This window comes from Panthera leo, chromosome D4, assembly GCF_018350215.1.
Source record: "Panthera leo isolate Ple1 chromosome D4, P.leo_Ple1_pat1.1, whole genome shotgun sequence".
NCBI classification, from domain to species: domain Eukaryota; kingdom Metazoa; phylum Chordata; class Mammalia; order Carnivora; family Felidae; genus Panthera; species Panthera leo.
Window position 1 is genome coordinate 75,812,542 of NC_056691.1, and position 19,486 is coordinate 75,832,027.

The 19,486-nt window shown below is 50.7% G+C and overlaps 1 protein-coding gene across 1 annotated transcript in view; it reads left to right on the top strand.

The window, feature by feature from the left end:
• Positions 1-19,486, top strand: part of PAPPA (pappalysin 1) — a 240,756-nt gene that overhangs the window by 167,914 nt on the left and 53,356 nt on the right. The window contains exons 11-15 of the mRNA XM_042913034.1: positions 1,604-1,717; positions 2,626-2,761; positions 5,082-5,295; positions 14,896-15,064; positions 17,354-17,537. Of these exons, the coding sequence (XP_042768968.1) occupies positions 1,604-1,717; positions 2,626-2,761; positions 5,082-5,295; positions 14,896-15,064; positions 17,354-17,537 (817 nt within the window). The remainder of the gene's footprint in view (positions 1-1,603; positions 1,718-2,625; positions 2,762-5,081; positions 5,296-14,895; positions 15,065-17,353; positions 17,538-19,486) is intronic.

Sequence of the window (19,486 nt, forward strand, 5' to 3'; positions counted from 1 at the left end):
TTTTGAGAGAGAGAAAGGGAGGGGCAGAGAGAGGAGACAGAGAATCCCAAGCAGGCTCTGCTCTGTCAGTGCAGAGCCCCACATGGGGCTTGAACCCACAAACTGTGAGATCATGCCCTGAGCCAAAACCAAGGGTCAGTCATTTAACTGACCAAGCCACGCAGCCACCCCCATTCCTTTCTTTTTATTTTAACTCAATATTATGCTTCTTGCAATCTCTCCATTGCTATCTTGAACTCAGGAGTAGGGCTTCCATTTTGAGTGGCCAGGACCCATACCAGACCTGTTGTTGAATATTTCTAATATCATCCCTGTGTATGAATCTAATTCAGGCCTCTTAGTAGTCTTTTGCTGTATAAAAATATGTCACGTGAATATTTCTTGTTTGATGCATCACTTCCCCAACAGATAACATATAAACTATTCCCAGTCTTTTCCTACTACAGATATTGCTGGGATAGATATCTTTGATCCTTATATATAGTTTTTCTTATTCCCCTCTTTTTTGTTGTACGTGTATTATTGTTTACTATGATCGATACTATCTTTTTTTTTTTTTTCCATAGCTTCTAAGAGCCTTAGCATCTGCTAGGTTAGCCTTTTTTTGCAGGTAAGTCCTCTGAGCCCTGCATGCATGGAATGACAGGCCCAAATCCACAGGGGAGTTTTGAGAGAAGAACCACATTAGAGGTCAGAGGAAAAACACAAATGTGGGATGGCCTTCTGCAAGAGGTCTGAGCCATCTCATGAACAAGTCTGTTGCCCCTACCCTTTTTCATCATAGAACTCTTCTGTTTTCTACTTTACAGTTGTGTGTGCCTACGTGATAACTATGTGCACATGTTGTCAACTGTGAGCCCCTCAGCATCTGTCTTGTCCTGGAGTGCTTGGCACGTAGCAGTTTCCCAATAAATATGACTAGAATAAATGAATGAACCAATGAATGAAATCATTTTGGAATGCACAAGAAACTCCTAAGTCTGAAGAATTCTACTTGTCTGTATTTGCTTTGTGTTTTTTTAACCACCATTTGTTACATATGTCATTGAGAATGTGGGGGGAATGGCCCCTGGAGGATAGGCTCATACTGTCATAGTCTTTTCTTTATTCTTAATACAGCTCTCAACACGATTTACAGATTTGTTCTAAGTTGGTCGGTTTGGTATTCAAGACTGTGAGATCCAACCCCTTGTCCTGCCTTTTCTGCCATTTTGCTCAAGCTCTAAGAACACTAGGCAACTTACCACAGCCTAAGCATTCTGGGTTTCTGCTTTCCTCCAAGCCTTTGTATCTGCCATACCCTTCCCCTGTGTCTATTCTTTAAGACCCAACTCAGATGTCAACTCCTGCAGGATTTGTCCCCATGAGAATGTCCTTGTTGCGTCTCCCACCAAACGTGTTATCTGCTGTTTCCTTCACAGTGTTGAGATTCCCTGCTCTACATTAGGACGTGGGCTCCTGGAACGGATGACCTCCGTCTGTGCATCCCCGTTTCTTCCTGTGGTGCTAAGAAAAAAATAGATGGATAGGAAACATGTATCAAATTGAACTTAATCCAACCTCTCAGACCCTTGAAAACATTTTTTTCTTTATCTTTTTGCAGGTGTGTCGAACCAAGGTGATAGATCTCAGTGAAGGCATTTCCCAGCATGCCTGGTACCCTTGTACCATCAGCTACCCATACTCCCAGCTGGCTCAGACCACTTTCTGGCTCCGGGTAAGCCAAAGCTTGAAGAGCCTTAGAATCTCCAGCAGTGACCAACCCCCCACCCCCAGGAAGCACCAACTCCTGTGACCCTTTCTCAAGATGGTTTGTCTACTCACTGAGGGTGTTAATTATAAGGACAAGGAACAAAACACTTAGCAGTAGGATGCTTCCTGAAATAGAATCCCTTCATTGCTCATGGAGTGCCCCTAGTCATTCTTGTTTTGACAAAGATTTTGGATAAGTTTTCTATGCCTGGAACCTTCTGTTCATTGTTCAATGCCTTTTAAGATTGTCTTCTCCTCCTTGAAGTCTTAGCTGATCCCCATGGAGAGAAGTGACTGTTCTCTCCCTTCTGGTCCTGTACGTGTTTGGTCATCATTTGGATGGCACTTGTCATATGGTATTATATTGCTGTCTTTGGGGCCATCTTCCTGACTAGGGATTATGGTGACTTCTGGTTTGCACACTACTGACCTACTTTGAGCTCCATAGTCTGCAGAAAAGCAAGGGCTGTGTCTTACTTAGCTTTGTCTCAGAGGCTAGCATGGAGAAATGACAAATAATATACCTCTTTTCTGCTTTCAGTCTGTGCCACTTTGTTCCCATGATCTTATTGGAGCCTCACAATCATCCTGTGATACAGTTATTTACTTGATACATCACTTAGAGGTGAGGGAATTAGGGCCCAGAGAGGCAGAGCTACCACTCACGGTCACACAGCTCAGCAAGAGCAGAACCCGCATGGAACAGAGTTTCTGACCTCAGAGCCTGTGCTCTTCACTGTGAGGTTCTCTGCCCCACAATGAGTGTCCCAGTCCCTGAAATGGAAGATTCTCCTTGAAACCCCTGCCCCACGGCTGCTTCCCTACCATGTGCCTGAGCTCACGAGGGACCCTCCCATGTCTCCTGCATTTCAGGCATACTTTTCTCAGCCAATGGTTGCTGCTGCTGTCATTGTCCACCTGGTGACTGATGGGACATACTATGGGGACCAGAAGCAGGAGACCATCAGCGTCCAGCTGTTTGACACCAAAGACCAGAGCCACGATCTGGGTGAGCATGTTCTCGGGCATGTTGCCCTTGATACCACATCTGCCCAGGGGTGGTCTGGGCGGCAGCTGAGAACTCGTTCTTCCTTCCCCTTTCCTCTTCCTTGCTTCTCTGTTTGGCATTCTGGTTGCCCTCCAAATCAGGAGGCTTTTGTGTATCCAGAGAATCCTAGATCTGGCAGATATGGGCATAAGGGGCCACTGCCAAAGTCTTCCCTTCAACAGCTCCCTCGACGAGGCACCTTTAACCTTAGGCACCCCATGTGATCCTCAAGAGACCCTGGGAAGGAGACTGAACAAAGGCCATTCCTCCAGGTGTCAGTCCCTGAGACCCAGAGAGGGTCACATGGCAGCGACCAGGAAGAGTGGAGAAGCCAGGTGTTTGGAATTGTAGCCATGGCTCTTTACCCTGTAGCCGGAAGTGTCCCTTAGTGCCTGACAATGGCAGCCATGTCTCCAGCACAACCAGCCGTGCTCCCTGTAGGAGCAGGAATAAGACAAGGTCAGTGTCAGGAGTGGGAAGGCAGAAGAGTCAGGTCCTACCTGCTGAGCAGCTGTGGGAGGACCGGGACCAGCACTGTCAAGTTGTCACATGCACACCCCTCTGCACACCCACGCATGCATGGTGCACAGGACACAGCCCCAGCTCCGGAGCTGACAGCCCAGGCTTGACTCCCGTCCCTCCGCTCACACAGCGCAAGAAGGTGAACGCTTTTCTTGACCTCTGAGCACCTCATCTGGCATCTTACTTTCCTCTTAGGCACAGTAGGGACCACGGTGCTACTTTATCATGACAGTGAAATCGCGAGATATTAAATGAGGTATTACTTAGGACTGTTGTGACTGTGCCCCACACAGGAGCTGGCACTGGGAACGTCCTCTTATCCCCTCCCACATTTCCAGTTTACCTCTGGGTAGCCTCACCAGGTGTTTGGAATTCTAGGCTGGCCTAGAAGGTCGGGCTTCAAACCCCTGCCTGCACCCTTCCGCAGGGAGCTCATTTCAAAGACCCATATGAAGCCAGCAGGCAAGGGGTCATTGCAAGGTCAAGCAGAAGTCAAGGGGGCAGGGAGAGTTTTTGTTTTGTTTTTATGTTTATTTATTTAGTTAGTTTTAGAGGCAAAGGGGGGACATATTAATAGGAAAGAGAAAGAAAACCCCTCTGGACTTATCCGGATGCCTGGGAAATTTCCCTAAGTGAGAAGCAAATATTTTCATAGCTGTCCTGGCATTGCTAAGGGCTCTGAGGAGTGGGGAAAGTCCAGTCCACAGAAGCTGCTTCATGTCTGAGGTTTGCACGTGTCCCTGTCCCTCCCTGTAGTGTCCCCTGTCCTCAGCATCCTGCTACCCCCCCCCCCCCCCCCCCCCGTCCCCCATGGAACGCTTGTCATTCTGAGTGACCACAGCAGGGGCCCTTCTGGATTGGGAGCTAAACATCCCAACAGAGCAGGCCTGCCGGGATGTGCCTAGAGTCATCCTTGATTTTAGAGGCAGAAACTGAGTTTGAGGAGATTGCTGGAGTCCCATCATTAGGATGTGATAGTCCCCTCAGAGGCAGGTTAAACCATGATTGGAACCAAGGTCCATTGGACACCAAAGCCAGTGTCTGCTTTTCCAACTCCATCCCACCCCATTGCCCCCTTCTCTCTTCTGGGTGTGCCCTTTCTCCCTGCCCCTCTCCCTTCCTTCTCAAAGCCTGGGGACCTGCTCCCTGTTCTAGAATGAACCGAGAGCTGAAGCAAGCTTGGGTTCAATGTAGACTTTACCCTGCTGGCTGCTCCGTGTGCCCCTGGAAAACCACCTTCTGCCCTCGCTTCTCAGTCTTACCTCTGCTGAATCAGTGCAGAGGTCCCTACCTCACAGGGCTGCTCCCCGGTTCCCGGATTAAACATGAGAGCAGGCTTCTTACTCTGGAAAGAGCGTGTTGCTGTGAATTATTTCCACCATCTTTATGGTGGATAGGGAAGGCAGCCTGAAAACTAGCAACTCAGACCATCCAGCCCTCATGCAGTGTGGGAGGGTGGTCAGGGCCAGCGATGCTAGTCTGAGAGGTGGCCATTGGGGGAGGGAGAGAGGCTGTGGGCGCTAGGTGACAAGAAAGCTTAGGGGGCAGGGAGGCAAAGGGATTGGAAAGATTTGGAACCAAGAGAAAAAGGCAGACAAAGAAACTTTCAATCAAACTCAAAATCCCCACTGGCCACCCAATGGTGCTTTTGTGCAGTGACATGAAAGGGTCTGGGGGCTTCGGGAAGGGCCCGTTGGGGAGGGCGTGACTGGCCTTGAGTAATGAGCCTGGCCCCTCGGCCCTCTGTCTCTCCTGGCAGGCCTCCATGTCCTGAGCTGCAGGAACAATCCCCTGATTATCCCTGTGGTGCATGACCTCAGCCAGCCCTTCTACCACAGCCAGGCGGTACGTGTGAGCTTCAGTTCACCCCTGGTCGCCATCTCGGGGGTGGCCCTCCGCTCCTTCGACAACTTTGACCCCGTCACCCTGAGCAGCTGCCAGAGAGGGGAGACCTACAGCCCTGCCGAGCAGAGGTAAGGGACCCTGGGTCTGATCGCCCTGGGCCGTTTTGTAGCCAGAAGCAGATGGGCGCCTTCTGGAACTGCCTAGATGCGTGTGTTGCTATAAAAAGTCTGCGTGTTTCTCCCTTCTCCATCCTCTGGCCTCTGGCTGGCTCTGCCTGTGGGCCTGGGAGGCCTGTGTGTCTCCGGATTCCAGGGGTGAGGGAGGGAAGCAGGAATGGGTGGTGGAAAGACCCCCTAACCTGGCTCACAGGCCTGGCGCTGACAGTGGCCTGCTTGCATGCTACACATCGCGTTCCCTCTCTGGGCCTCAGCATTCGCATTTGAACAAAGAAAAGACAGGTGGATTAGCTCTCTTCCAGCTCTGAAATACTGGAATATTTAGGCGGATGGAGGGAGACTGCCGTTTGCTTCATCCCAGCTTACTGTGTGTTTCAGTGATGGGGAAATCTCTCCACCTTCCCCAACTAGCCCCTGAGTGGTCTAGTGGTCCGACGAGAAGAGAGCATGGTGTTTTCCTGGAAAGAATATGAGCTTTGGTGATCCTCTGACCTGGGCTTGAACGTTCCCCTTCTTGCCTGTGTGCCCATGACAAGTCACTTCACTTTTCTGAGTCTTCCTTTCCTATTTTGGAATAAATGGAGGATGATATCTACCCCACCAGGTGGTCATGAAGGCTGAATGGTGCGCCGTAGATGAAAGTCCTCTTGTAGACCGTTAGGCACTGTGCAAGGCTGATGTATTAATACAGAATATTTATGGCCACTTTCTGATCTGACAGTGGGGCTTCTCTGCATGAAATTCTTCTAGCTGGAAGAAACCCTGGAGATCATCGGGTACATCTGGAGTGTCTCAAACGCCCGTGTTACCCTCTAGGATTCCAGGGCCCCGAAAGGGGAAGGGTGGGTCCAGGCTCACACAGCACCTCTCACATTTGTTTAATGAGATCCAGAAGGAGACAGAATGACAGGGGGAGTCCCAGTGGGCTCCCCCAGAGTGAGGCGCTATGAAAGGCAATCCAGTCCAGCCCTGTCTACCTGGGAGCAAGGAGAGGAAAGGGGGTGGTGGTGGTGGCCACTGCCTTTCCCACACCCTTGCCACCACAGGGGACACAAAAGGTGGTTGCAAAACCCACATTGTTTTGCACCCACTGTCTCTAGCTTCTGTTGTGCAAAGTCTGTCGCAATCATTCGGAGGCAAAAGAGCTCCTTAAATATCACCCACTGTTATATTTCACACTAAAAGGGCTTTTTCATCCCTGGCTCTGTAGACTATAAAAATAAGTTAATTCTCAGAACCCAGGGAAACAATGTCGATGGGAAATGCAAATCCATTAGACCTTTTCTGCAATGCTTTCCCATCCTTAACCAGCCACCGGGACCATGGGCAAGTTGACTGAGGCCAACAACTGGCTTCTTTGAATTCTCAATTAGCAGTTCCTGTGTCCGAAGTAAACAGTTACAAGTGTTTAACCTCAGAAACAAATCAATTGCTTAGTATCTGTTGAGTTCTTGGACTCGTGACTGAGAAGCACTGAGCGGGGACAAAGCGTTGCCCCATCTCTGACCGGATGTACGAATGTGAGCCAGTCATACCATGTCTCTGGGCCTCAGTTTCCCCATCCATGGGATGATGGTGATGAATCGAATGTTCTCTGTGGTTCTTTCCAATTCAAACAGTCTGTAGTTCCCAAGAACGGGGAGGGGTGAGATGCAGGGGAAAGGAAGCAACATGTGTTTCGTTATCTTATTTCATTATTTTATTTCGTTATCACACTTTCCTGCGAGGTATGGACAGAGAGGGTGAGTCAAGGCGGTCCAGGCAGTAGGAGGCAAAATCCTGCTTCGTGTGCCCCGAAAAGCCACCAGAGCCAAGCGCTCAACAGAGCCAAGCACGTCTAGGAGACGAGAGGACTTGTCAGGAATGCTCATGTGTGAGCGTTTCGTGACAAGAACCGCGGGAGGTGAGTGAGCTGTGGCTCTGAGGGTCTCAGCGGCTCAGCCCTGAGCGCGGACCTGGCTAGGATGGGCGGAGCCCCCAGTGCCAAGGCCGGGGGTGCTGGGACACCCCCCCACCCCGCACCCGAGTGCTCTGAGGGGGCGAGAGGGGTTGGAGAAGGAGGCAGCTGCCCCTGGAGAGCTGAAGAGGCATTTACCCAAATAGCCAGGACCGCATAAATGTGCCTGAAAACAAACAAACTGAGAGGAAAGAAAAGAGAAAAAAGCAACAACTGTAAAAAACCGTGGGATGTTTTTCTCCATTCTCAGAACACCAAGGTAAATAGCATCACTTTTTATAGCACACAGTTCAGCTGGCTCTAGTAGAAACGGCCCGCTGACTCTCAGCTGGTTCCCAGGTAGTGAAAGGGGCTGTTCTGGCCTCCCGGCCTCCAGCCCTCCACCCCTCCCTCGTCCCCACCCCACGGATTCTCTTTCTTGCTGTCTCCCCTCCCTCTCCGCCCACTCTGCCTCCTCTCCCACCCTCTCCCTCCTCATTTTCCTTCTCTTCTCCCGAGAGCGGCATGATATCTAGCGGGCTGCCCTGGGAGAAGCGTCACCACAGCAAAATCCATTCGGGCGGGTGTTCTGACCTAGATTCAAGGGTCTCCAGTCCCGGTGCAGCACTCGGAATAAATTCAGAGGCCCAAGGAAACAGGATCAGCTTTCAAATGAGAGGTCCAGTTGCGGGATTCTAGCCCAAGCCCAGCTCCACACCTAGGGGAAGGGGGGACAACGGGGGCGCGTAGTGATGGTGGTGAGTGGGTTAAGAGGCTTCTTCAGTGAGGAAAGCCACACCATGGATCGAGGCTCCTGTGTGTCTGACACACACACATATGCTATCTATCTATCCTGTGGTTCTAAACAGAAATTGAACAGTTTATTACAAAATTCAGTGAGCCATGTGCTTATACAATTAGTACTCTCTTCCTCTCCCCTTTCCCTTCCTTCCCTTTATTTGTCCCTTCCTTCCCTCCCTCCTTCCCTCCCTCCCTCCTTCCCTCCTTTCCTCCTTCCTTCCCTCCCTCCTTCCCTCCCCCTCCTTCCTTCCTCCCTCCCTCCCTCCTTCCCCCCTCCCTCCCTCTTTCCTTCCTCCCTCCTTCCATCTTTCCCTCCTCCCTCCTTCCTTCCTTCCTTCCTTTCCTCTTTCCTTGCTACCTCCTTGCTTCCCTCCCTCCTTCCCTCTCCCCTCCTTCCTTCCCTCCCTCCCTCCTTCCTTTCCTCTTTCCTTCCTACCTCCTTCCTCCCTCCCTCCCTCCTTTTTTCCTTCCTCCCTCCCTCCTTTTTTCCTTCCTCCCTCCCTCCTTTTTTCCTTCCTCCTTCCCTCCCTCCTTTCTACCTTCCTCCCTCCCTCCTTTCTTCCTTCTTCCCTCCCTCCTTTCTTCCTTCCTTCCCCCTCCCTCCTTCCCTCTTTCCTTCCTCCCTCCCTCCTTCCTTCCTTTCCTCTTTCCTTCCTACCTCCCTCCTCCCCTCCCTCCTTCCCTCCCTCCTTCCTTTTTTCTTTCTTCCCTCCCTCCCTCCTTTTTCCTTCCTCCCTCCCTCCTTTCTTCCTTCCTCCCTCCCTCCTTTCTTCTTTTCTCCCTCCCTTCTTTCTTCCTTCCTTCCCCCCTCCCTCCTTCCTTCTTTCCTCCCTCCCTCCCTCCCTCCTTCCTTCCCTCCTTCCTTTCCTCTTTCTTTTCTCCTTCCTTCCTTCCTTCCTTCCTTCCTTCCTTCCTTTCCTCCCTGCTTCTTTCCTTCCTTCTTCCTTCCCTCCCTCCTTCCCTCCCTCCCTCCTTTCTTCTTTCCTCCCTCCCTCCCTCCTTTCTTCCTTCCCCCCTCCCTCCTTCCCTCTTTCCTTCCTTCCTCCCTCCCTCCTTCCTTCCCTCCTTCCTTTCCTCTTTCTTTTCTCCTTCCTTCCTTCCTTCCTTCCTTCCTTCCTTCCTTCCTTTCCTCCCTCCTTCTTTCCTTCCTTCTTCCTTCCCTCCCTCCCTCCCTTCGTTCCTTCCTTCATTCCTTCCTTCTTTCCTCTACCTGAAACTCTTCCCACTCCCCCATGCCAGCCCACCCAGAGAAGGACAGTTCCAATAGAGAGCTAACTTTTAGAAAGCCAACTCTAGGAGGAAACAAATTCTTTCTGTGGCCAGATTGACTCCTTGTAGACAGTGTGGGCTTAGACTGTGGGTGGGGTGGGGGTGAGTTGATGTGCCTACAAGCATCCCCAGAGTCTGTGCACTGCCAGGAGCCCACACGTGACTATCTATCCCATCAGATGATTCTATAGGAATTCGTGTATGAGATTTGGAGCCCAGCAAGAAGCCTCTCATGGCCAGAGACCACAGGCTCCCCCACACTGGCCAGCCCACAAGGGATCAGCACCTCTCAGAATGCTTGTTGGGAGTCGCTGGTCTGGGGGACACATCTGCAGATGGAACCACTGTGGCTGAGCATGTGTGTCTCTTGGAAGGTACCAGATGCTCCTGACTCTTCTCCCAGATGTTGTTTAATCTCCACTCCTGTCAGATGTCTACTGGCCTTCCTCTGCTTCTGTGTCCTTTCAATAACTGGGATTATCAAAGTCTGTTTTTCCCCCTTCCAAAGGGCTGTGAAATTAGATACCTCTATTGTTTTGTCTCCATAAAACTGTGGTCCCTGAAAGCTGGGAAGCCTCTAAGAGACTCTCTGGTTCTGCATTCTCATGAGGTCCTGGCAAGGGAAGGGAGTTCCTCAGGCCACCCGGCCACTTAGCAGCAGAACTGGCATTGGAATCCAGTCCTCAGGCCTCCCGGGGCAAAGCAGGTTCCTCTTCATCTGAAGTTTCAAGATTCCTGCCACATGGGCCCAATGAGGCCACAAACAATGTGGATCTGCCCCCCGTTAATCCTCTTCTGTAATTAGTTGCCAACATGTAAATGTCAGGAGTGTTCATAGTAAAGACATCGGCAGATTGGAGACACGATGGGGTCGGTGCCGTGGGCCACCTGCACCAGTAGTGACCTGCTGCTCGGCCAGCCGCCCCTCCCTCGGGCGCCCCGCACAACGCGCTGCTGTCCCCACCCTGCAGGCATCCGACGGGGCCTCATCACCCCTGGGCCACTGCCTCTGGCTTCTAGGATTCCAGGGTTCAAGAGCCTTTCAGGATTCCCTTCCAGTAGTCGCTGCATTCCCCGGAAGGGAAAAAGGAGCCCTATCTTCATCACTGTCTCAGTCTCCCTTCCCAGTGACCCTGCAGCGCTGGGAAGGTGCCACGAGTGTCTTCCATTCATTTCCAGTGTGGACATGCTGACTTTTCTGTGGTCTCCATCTGAGGTAACCCACAGTGATCTATAAACAGGGATTATTATTATCCCCCCTTCCCCACAGCGTAGCTACAGGACTTGGGCCAAGAGTCAAGGGACACAGCCAGGAATGGGACCCTCAGCAGCCCTTCCAGTGCTGGTCTTTTGGATCCTGGTTGAACAGTTTTGGATCCTGTTATGCATGACTGGGGGCCATTTCCCTGGGCAGAGGGGACAGCAGTTGGGGGTTGGCTATTGAATCACTGAAGGATATACCTCTATACGAAACTTGAGTCTATAAGTAAATATATTAAATATATATATATATGGAAAAAAATATTTATATATCTTTGTATGGGGGATGTGTGTCTCCTCCTTTACCCACCTGTGAGAATTTCATTGATAAAAGCCCCTTCCCCCATCCCTTGGATTAGCCAACTTACTCCGAGAAGTGTCTTCTTTTTTTCTTTCTTATTTTTGTTGCCCATCATGGGTATTAAATCATTCCCCCATTTTTTAAAGACTTTTTTTTAAGTTTATTTATTTATTTTTTGAGACAGAGAGAGCACAAGTGGAGGAGGGGCAGAGAGAAGGAGAGACAGAACCCCAAGCAGGCTCTGCACCATCAGTGCAGAGCCCAGTGAGGGGCTTGAACCCATGAACCATGAGATCATGACTTGAGCCGAGATCAAGAGTTGGGCACTGAACAGACTGAGCCACCCAGGAGCCCCACCTGCCCCCCTTTTAAAATGAAGACAGAGGTTTTTCTTTTGTTTTTCTTGTTTTGATTTTTGTTTTTGTATTTTAGAAATGACAGGGCCGTGTCAGGGAGTTATTTGGGAGGGGTATTTGGGGTAATGTTTATCATTTTTGGACAATGTGTTCATACAACCCTTCCAGCTGATGGGAATGTAAAGAGAAGAGCAGGGGCTTAGGGGACAGGCCGGCACAACAGCACTGACATTCTGTCCATACAGAGCGCCTTTGGCCAGCCAGCTAAACTCACTGAGTGTCACTTTCCTCTTCTTGAAAATGGGAGTAATTGTACTACCTCAAGAAGTTATGGTGAGGATGCACATCAGGTGATGTAGGTAAAACACAGGGGCTCATACCTGGCACGGATTCCCTTCCCTTCCCCCTTTCTCCCTGTTTTGAAGCCTGTGAGCCAGGCATGCACAGATGTGCTGAAAAAGCAGGGATGCCTCAGTCCCCACAGTGTTCTCTGGAGGACACTAATCCAGAAATGACACACTGGAAAAGGTTATCAGAATTTGGAAAATGATATGTGTCTTAGCCCCTCCTGGAAATCCACATCAAGGTTCTGAGAAGTTCTGCAATTAAAAAAAAAAAAAAAGAAAAAGAAAAAAGCTGACTTCTCATGAATCCAGTGCTACCCTATTCTTTTGGCCATGAAACCTTTTGGTCAGATAACTCATGTACCAGGGGATATTTTCCTTCTACAGCAGAGAGAGCCAGAGAAACCATCTTCTCTTGCCAATATCATAGTTTCCAAAGCATTTCTCGTGCATGGGGCTTTCTATTATACAAACACAGTGAGCTCCATCCAGTCCTGGACCTTTGCATATGTTCTTTACTCTGCCTGGGATTCCCTCTGCTCCACACCTCTGCTTGGCTTATCCCTTCGTTTCATCCAGGTCTTAGTTCAGATGTCCCCTCTTCATGGAGGCTTCCTCCCCCTGACCCATCTGCACATGGTGCCTTTCCCCCAACCCCCAACAGTCGTCCTCTATAATTTCCTCGTTAGTGCCCTTTCTGTGCCTGAAATAGGCTTCTTTATGACTTTTCTGGGGTGCATGTCCTTCTTCCTCAAAGACACAGGTGGCAGGAATTTTCGTGTATCCCCAGGGTTTACAACAGTGTCTGGTGTGCATCGAGGCCCCCACCCAAGGTCTGTGGAATAGATGAATGAGTGGCTGACCTGTCACCCTGTTGATACTCTTGAGAGAGAAATTGGATTTTTACTTCCATTTTACGGAGGAGAAAACTGAGGCTCCGTGTACTATGTAACTTTCCAAGGTTAACGATAAGGGGCATTCCTGCATGTAGAGGCCGGATTTGCCCAGTTCCTAAGTCCTGTGCCTTTTCCATTGTAGGAAATCCATTGTTTCAGTTTATCCTTTTTCTTACGAGGAACATTAATGTGCAGAGACATGGGGGTGGGGGGCAGGTACAGGCTGCTTTTACCTTTGTGGCCCCATAGCCCGGAGCAGCCCGGAGCCCCCTGGCCGTCATCCTGGGAGCACGGAGCGAGCATGGCCGCACTGTAAGGCATAGGTCAGAAGACTAGCTCAGGAGCTGGTAGCTTACAGAGTAAATCTATTTAAATTGGAACCATGTGGCTCTTGCCCCCGGCGCTTACACACCGTGAACAGATGCATTGTTTGGTGTCAGAGCCCTTGCGTTGACTCCAGAGTTATAGTCTCTTAGAGGCCTCCACATGGCACAATGCAGGGGAGACTGTCGGGGGTGGGGTGGGGGGGTGGGGGGTAGAAAGGAGGGCGGAGAATCGAATATCTCAGCAAGTGTCACTTAATCCCTCTCACGCGTTGCCTTTGGGAAGGGGGTTATGTGGGGATTGCAAAGCCCGCGTGGGTGTGGGTCTAAAGCCTCAAACGCTTCCCTTTTCCGAGTATTTTAAAAAGTGAATTTGTGATGTTTGGAGGCTGTTAGCTCATACCCCCACCCTTACCCCTTGATTCTCCCCATACTTCTGAGCAGGACATAGAGCATGGAGGTGGGTAGCTATCTTCCTGTAAAACCCTCAGTGGGGTATCCTGAAATGGGGACCAAGAAAAAAAAAATTGTGAATTTCTTCTTAAGCTGGTTTGGCCACCACTTACTCCCTGTCTCCTAGATAAACACAGGAAAGTGAAAGCCTTGAGGCTCTGAGCGCACATCTAGACCTAGCTCTCTGTGCACACCCTGTGGCCGACATTGGTGTGGACATAGAGAGGCAAACATTAGAGAAAACTGCCCCCTACAAGCTTTCTGTGTTCCCGGTGAACGTCTCAGCCTCCTCAAAGTGCTTAACAGCAATTGCGAGACCCCCCCCACTTGTTTCTTGCTACTAAGAAGCACCTACCATATGCAAAGCATCTTTATCGCAGTGCAGAGTGCCCCAAGATGAAACAGGCAGTATCTCTACCCTCAGCAAAGTTCTAGTCCAGGTGAGGGGCAAGGTTGACAACAAGGACTTTGGAGCCACACATCTGGGTGGGAAGTTACAGAAGTAACTTGATCTCACCGGTCCCCGATTTTTCCAGCTATAAAATGAATAACACTTAGCTCATAGGGGTGTTGTGAGCATGGAGTGAGCTCATGTACCTAAGCAATCAGTGAATAGTCGCTAAAGTTACTGAGTGTCTGTGTAACAGTAAACATAAGGGGAAAGACCATGCAGTACAGGGATTTTATATTTCCATTTCCTTAAGGATTAGCACACATTCCGGCACATGGTGGGTACCCGGACCCCGTGCTTTCAATGCATGAAGCGTGAGGCCAGTCAGAGAAAGGAGGGCAGAAGGCCTGCCAGGGATCTCCCCTGGGAACACAGGGAATACAGGGGAAATTTTCCTGTACAAATTTACGTGGAGCGCAGACTTGAGAAGTGGGTAGAATTCAAATCGACAGCAAGATTAGAACAGTAGCCACACCAAGAAGCAAGGCATGATCATTGAACAGCTTTACTGACAATCCAGAAGTCACCTTACAGTTTATAAAAGACTTCTACAATCAGCACCTCAGTTGGGTCTCATGACCCTATGGGTTGGCCAAATCTGAGAGTGCTCTGAAGCTCAGAGAGGTGATGTACCTTGCCCAAAGTCACACAGCTTCTAAGTTATAGAGCATAGACTTGTTTATACCATTAGCTGTCAGTTAGGGAGTGTCTTTACGTGCCGGGAATTCTGCTCTGTGCCTTTCCTGACCTATCTGATTTCTCACCACCGCCCTCGAAAGTGAGTATTGTTACAGAATACGAAGAGTCTGCTGTTCATCTTTGGTGCCTGGCATGTGAGAGACTCAGTGTGTACTTGCTGTGATCATGATCCCTATTTCACAGATGGAAAAACCGAGGTTCTGTGAGGTTTGAAGATGCATAACACAGACAGCTCTCTGCCATGTTTGAACCCTGGCTTCTCTGTTTCCATAAACCATGCCCTGTGATACACTGTGGCCACTGCCTCCAGAGTCTTCCTCACCAAAGCCGGCAACTCTCCCTCCCCTCTGTCTCAGCTCCCAAAATTTTGGAGGGGGACGCCTTGAGCTTTTTACCTCCCAGCTGGCATGCAGTGATCCTGCAGGGAAACTCCCTCTGACCCTCCTGTTCCTTTCCTCCCCAGCTGTGTGCACTTCGCATGTGAGGCCGCCGACTGCCCGGAGCTGGCGGTGGAAAACGCCTCTCTCAACTGCTCCAGCAGCGACCGCTACCACGGCGCCCGGTGTACCGTGAGATGCCGGACAGGCTACGTGCTCCAGATCCAGCGGGATGACGAGCTCATCAAGAGCCAGGTATGCGCAGGTGCTGGGCTCAGGGTCCCCTCTCCAGCCCGGGAGAGGCCGACCGGGCGGTGAGCGTGTCCCCTGCTGAATCCCCAGCACTTCAGACCGTGCTGCCACACAGGAGATACTCCGTAAATATGTGTGGATTGAATGAGTCAACCCACCGGTGCGGAATTTCTAAGACAATGGTTCCCGTGCAAGGTAGCGTTCCATACAACCTGTATCGGAGTCTTTGTGAGGGTTACAAACCTGCGGAACCAGAGGCTGAGCATTTTGGAATGACATCCTCCCAGGCAGAGCTCTGCTTCAGTTGAGGGGGCTGCTTTGGAAAGAGGTGAGCCCTCCGACAATGAGGTGTTCGCTCATTCGTGGTAATTGTAAAACAGATTGTAACACATCTGTTCGCCAGGAACCAGATGCTGTACTAGGTGCTAGAGAGAGGAAAAAAAAAATGTCACTAAGATAAACCTAGTTCCTTCTCTTCAGGAGCCTAGTGACTGTTGCCGCGAGCAGACAAGGAGTGAGGAATGACTTCACAGTGTGAGAAACACGGGTAAAGGCAAGTGCAGGGTGTGGTAGAAGCCCAGAGGGCCTCACCCTGGAAGAAGTGGCTTGAAAACCACTGGATAGATAGGCACCAGGGTGTGTGGCTGGGGAGGGAGAAATCGGTGCTCTGTGCACAGACAGAAATGGCAGATGGAAGTCTGTTGGTGAGAAACAGCATGCCGCAGACCGATTCTTTCTTTCCAGAACTCGTCCAAGCAATGAGGCTGGGGGGCGGGCAAGCAAGATCCACCAGTGTGAGGCCCTGTTAGGTTGGTCAGGAAATTTGAGGTTTATCTTTATCGGGGCAACAGGGAGCTGTTGAAGAAGGTGATGTGGTCAGATCATGGTTGATAAAGGTCGTCTGGCTGCCCACTCGGTGGTGGCTTGGAGTCTGGCGTTGACACTGGTCACAGGGAGAGCCCTCAGGAGTCATGAGAGGAGCTTGTGGAAGAGGGAAGTGTGCTGCCCAAGGGGAATGGCCGTGGGTGGATCTGAGATGCGGCAGGATGTTGCTTCAGCCACGTGCCGCCGTGGGATCTCAGGTGGCTGTGGGGAGTGGGGTGAGGGGGCCGTGAAGTCATGAGATCTGAGGGTGCCAGGGGCTCTGTCACTAGATGCAGCCTTTCCCAGGACCCTGCCAGCGGGCGTCACCTTCATGCTGAAGGCACATAGCGCACACTACTTGTCTATGAGAGACATTTGTGTAGAGCTTCTGGGCTTGAACAGAGTCCCACGTGGGAGCCCCGGAGCCCTCGATCACTTGTCTTAGACACCTACTTCCTCGTGTCAGACACGACAGGTCTGAACTCCTGTGGAAACAATTAGGCTGTTTTGGCAGCGAAGGACCTCTGCTCCCTTTGATGTGTGCTTAGGAGGGGAAAAATGTCCTTTGCTTTTAAGATCCCAGATCAACATTTGGCATCCTCAGTCCCCTGGGATCTGGCGGCTCCCTCCTTGAATGGCAGCCTGCGGGCTGCTGATGGCAGTCCCTCCCTTGGCTCTGAAGCTTGGCCTCACCCTTCCACCCGCGCATCCCTGCCATCTTCTGGTTTGGTTCAAATCCCTGCCGACTCTTTTCGCTTGTCCCAGGCTTGTTCCTTGTTTATGTCTATCTCTCTCAACTACTGAACCATCAGATCTCAGAGCAGGGAGTGGCTCTTAGAGCAATCCTTGGGTTCAGTGCGAGCGGGCAAGCTCAGGTCAGGAGAGGGACCTGCCCATAGACTCAGCACAAAGGACTCACATCCGGGCCTCCAGTATCCCAGGGCTATGCCCACTCCGTACCACACAGAACAAGAGGCTCCCTATTACCTCCTGCAGAGCCAAGAAAAGATACAAAGACCAAGAGCCAGTGACCCACTGTTGTGCCATATTTCACAGGCTATTTCAGGAAAGAAGTCAGGCTCCAAGAGGTCTGAGTCTTAAGATTCTCATCAACACAATAGGAATACTAATCCGGGAGACTTTCCAGGGAGCAGTTAAGAGTGCAGCCTTTAGTTCGAGTCCCATGTATCCTCTTTACAGCTGTGTAACTTGGAGCCAATCAATATCTCTGAGCCTCAGTGTCTGCATCTGGAGAACGGGAACTGAGATACCAAATCCAAACAGTTGTGGGGATTGTTAGAAGTGAGCTGAAGCAGTGACCTCCTGGAGCCAGGATGAGACTCTGAGCTGTCGCTGGGGGAAAAGAGGGTCTTCCGACCTGCGGGATTCCGTCTGCATGCCCTTACCGTGCCCACCTCTGCCTTTCAGACGGGACCCAGCGTCATGGTGACCTGCACCGAGGGCAAGTGGAACAAGCAGGTGGCGTGTGAGCCAGTGGACTGTGGCGTCCCGGACCAGCATCACGTCTACGCCGCGTCCTTCTCCTGCCTTAAAGGCACCACCTTTGGTAGCACGTGCTCCTTCCAATGCCGTCACCCTGCGCAATTGAAAGGTATCGGGGGCCCTTTGGCTCTGCTTGGCCCTGCTTCCTGTGTGGGAAACCCAGAGGCTGCCTCCAGGCCCTCCCCTGGGTCTCCAACACTTTCAAGGGCTGGATGGGGTTTATCTGCTCCTCTGATTTCCCTCCACCAGTGCAATTTATGGAAACGGCCTGGCTGTGCAGCCGAGGAGAAAGTAGAGTGGGGATAAATATGACAAGTCTCACAGAAAAGAAGAGAGAGGGCAGGGATAAGGGAGGGAGGAGGAAAAAGCTTCTAAGAAAGTAGCATTTGGAAGTGACGTGACTAGTTCACCGGATAGGATTAGGGCCCAGTAAGCCTAAGAGATACGTATTATTATTCCCATGTTATTTCCAGTGGAGGAAATCGAGCCTCAGAGAGGTTAAAGAACTTGCCTGAGGCCACACTCTCTGGGGTGGGATCCATGTTGGTGTCTGTCACCAAAGCCGCGGATCATCCTTAAGAAGGGCCAGCTGGGAGAGGAGCAGGTGTGAGTGGGGAGCCCTTGCTGGGATCCGGGATCTCCTGGGCAGCATCGGGGTGTTGAGGCGAGTGAGGCATAATCAGGCTTCCTGAAGAAGAGGCCACATCTTGGAAATGGAGAAGAGGCTGGCCTGGGTGACCTAGAATGTCAGGACTAGAAGGGTTCTCAGAGCTCTTGGAATAAGTGATTATTTGGAAACATGATAAAACTGAGGTCCAGTGAGAGGAAGGAAGGAACACGTACAAAATCACAGAGCAAGCTAGTGGTATTTTCGGAACCAATGCTCTTGGCTTCCAGTCGGAATACTGGGTTTTAACATGACACACGATCTCCAAGTTATGATGCTTCAACTTACAATTCTTCAACGGTGCAAAAGGCGGCATGCATTCAGTAGAAACCGTGCTTGGAATTCTGAATTTTGATCTTCTCCTGGGCTAGCAGGATGTCGTCTGACACAGCTTGTGGTGCTGGGCATAGTACCTCGCAACTGATACCTATACAACCACTCTGTCCCCACGCAGCCATTCTGTCTGCCGCCATCAGCATAGTATTCAAGAAATTGCATGAGGTATTCGGCATGTTATTAGAACATAGGCTTTGCGTTAGATGATTTTGCCCCACTTTGTAGGCTAATGTAAATGTTCGGAGCACGTCTAAGGTCGACCTGCTAAGCTAGGATGTTCAGTAGGTTAGGAATACAAATGTATTTTTGACTTACAGTGTTTTCAACGTGTGTTGGGTTTATTAGGATGTGACCTGTCGTATGTTGAGGAAGATCTGTATACCCGTTTCTCAGAGGTGCCAGGATCCTCTCCTTCGCTTATTTTATCAGAGGGAACATTGTCCCTTTATGAAACACCCAAAATGATATTTCACTCAAGCATGGGTCCTCCCTCAGATGGGTCCTGCCATGAAACATAGGTCCTACCATCATTCCACTGAGTGGGGATAAGTGGACTTCCATGGGATGCGGGGGGATTGGCATGAGGTCTATGAATTCCCTTGAACTTATATGTAATGTTATGTATTCATGAGTTGCAGGCATTTTGGTGATTGGGGAGGGTCAATAATTTCCCCACATTTTCAGGGGGAAGCAGAGTTTCCAACGATTACTGGACATGAGTTCCTGGAGGGCAGTGGCTGTGGCTAATCCATGTTCACATCTGCTGTCAACAAGCCCAGAACCTGCACTTAATAAGACACAACAGAGTGTTTTGACCGGATGGCTGGATAAATTCATAAAAGTAATACTGCGGGAGGGGCACCTGGGTGGCTCAGCCGGTTAAGCGTCCGACTTCAGCTCAGGTCATGATCTCACGGCCCGTGAGTTCGAGCCCCGCGTCAGGCTCTGTGCTGACAGCTCAGAGCCTGGAGCCTGCTTCAGATTCTGTGTCTCCCTCTCTCTCTGACCCTCCCCCATTCATGCTCTGTCTCTCTCTGTCTCAAAAATAAATAAAC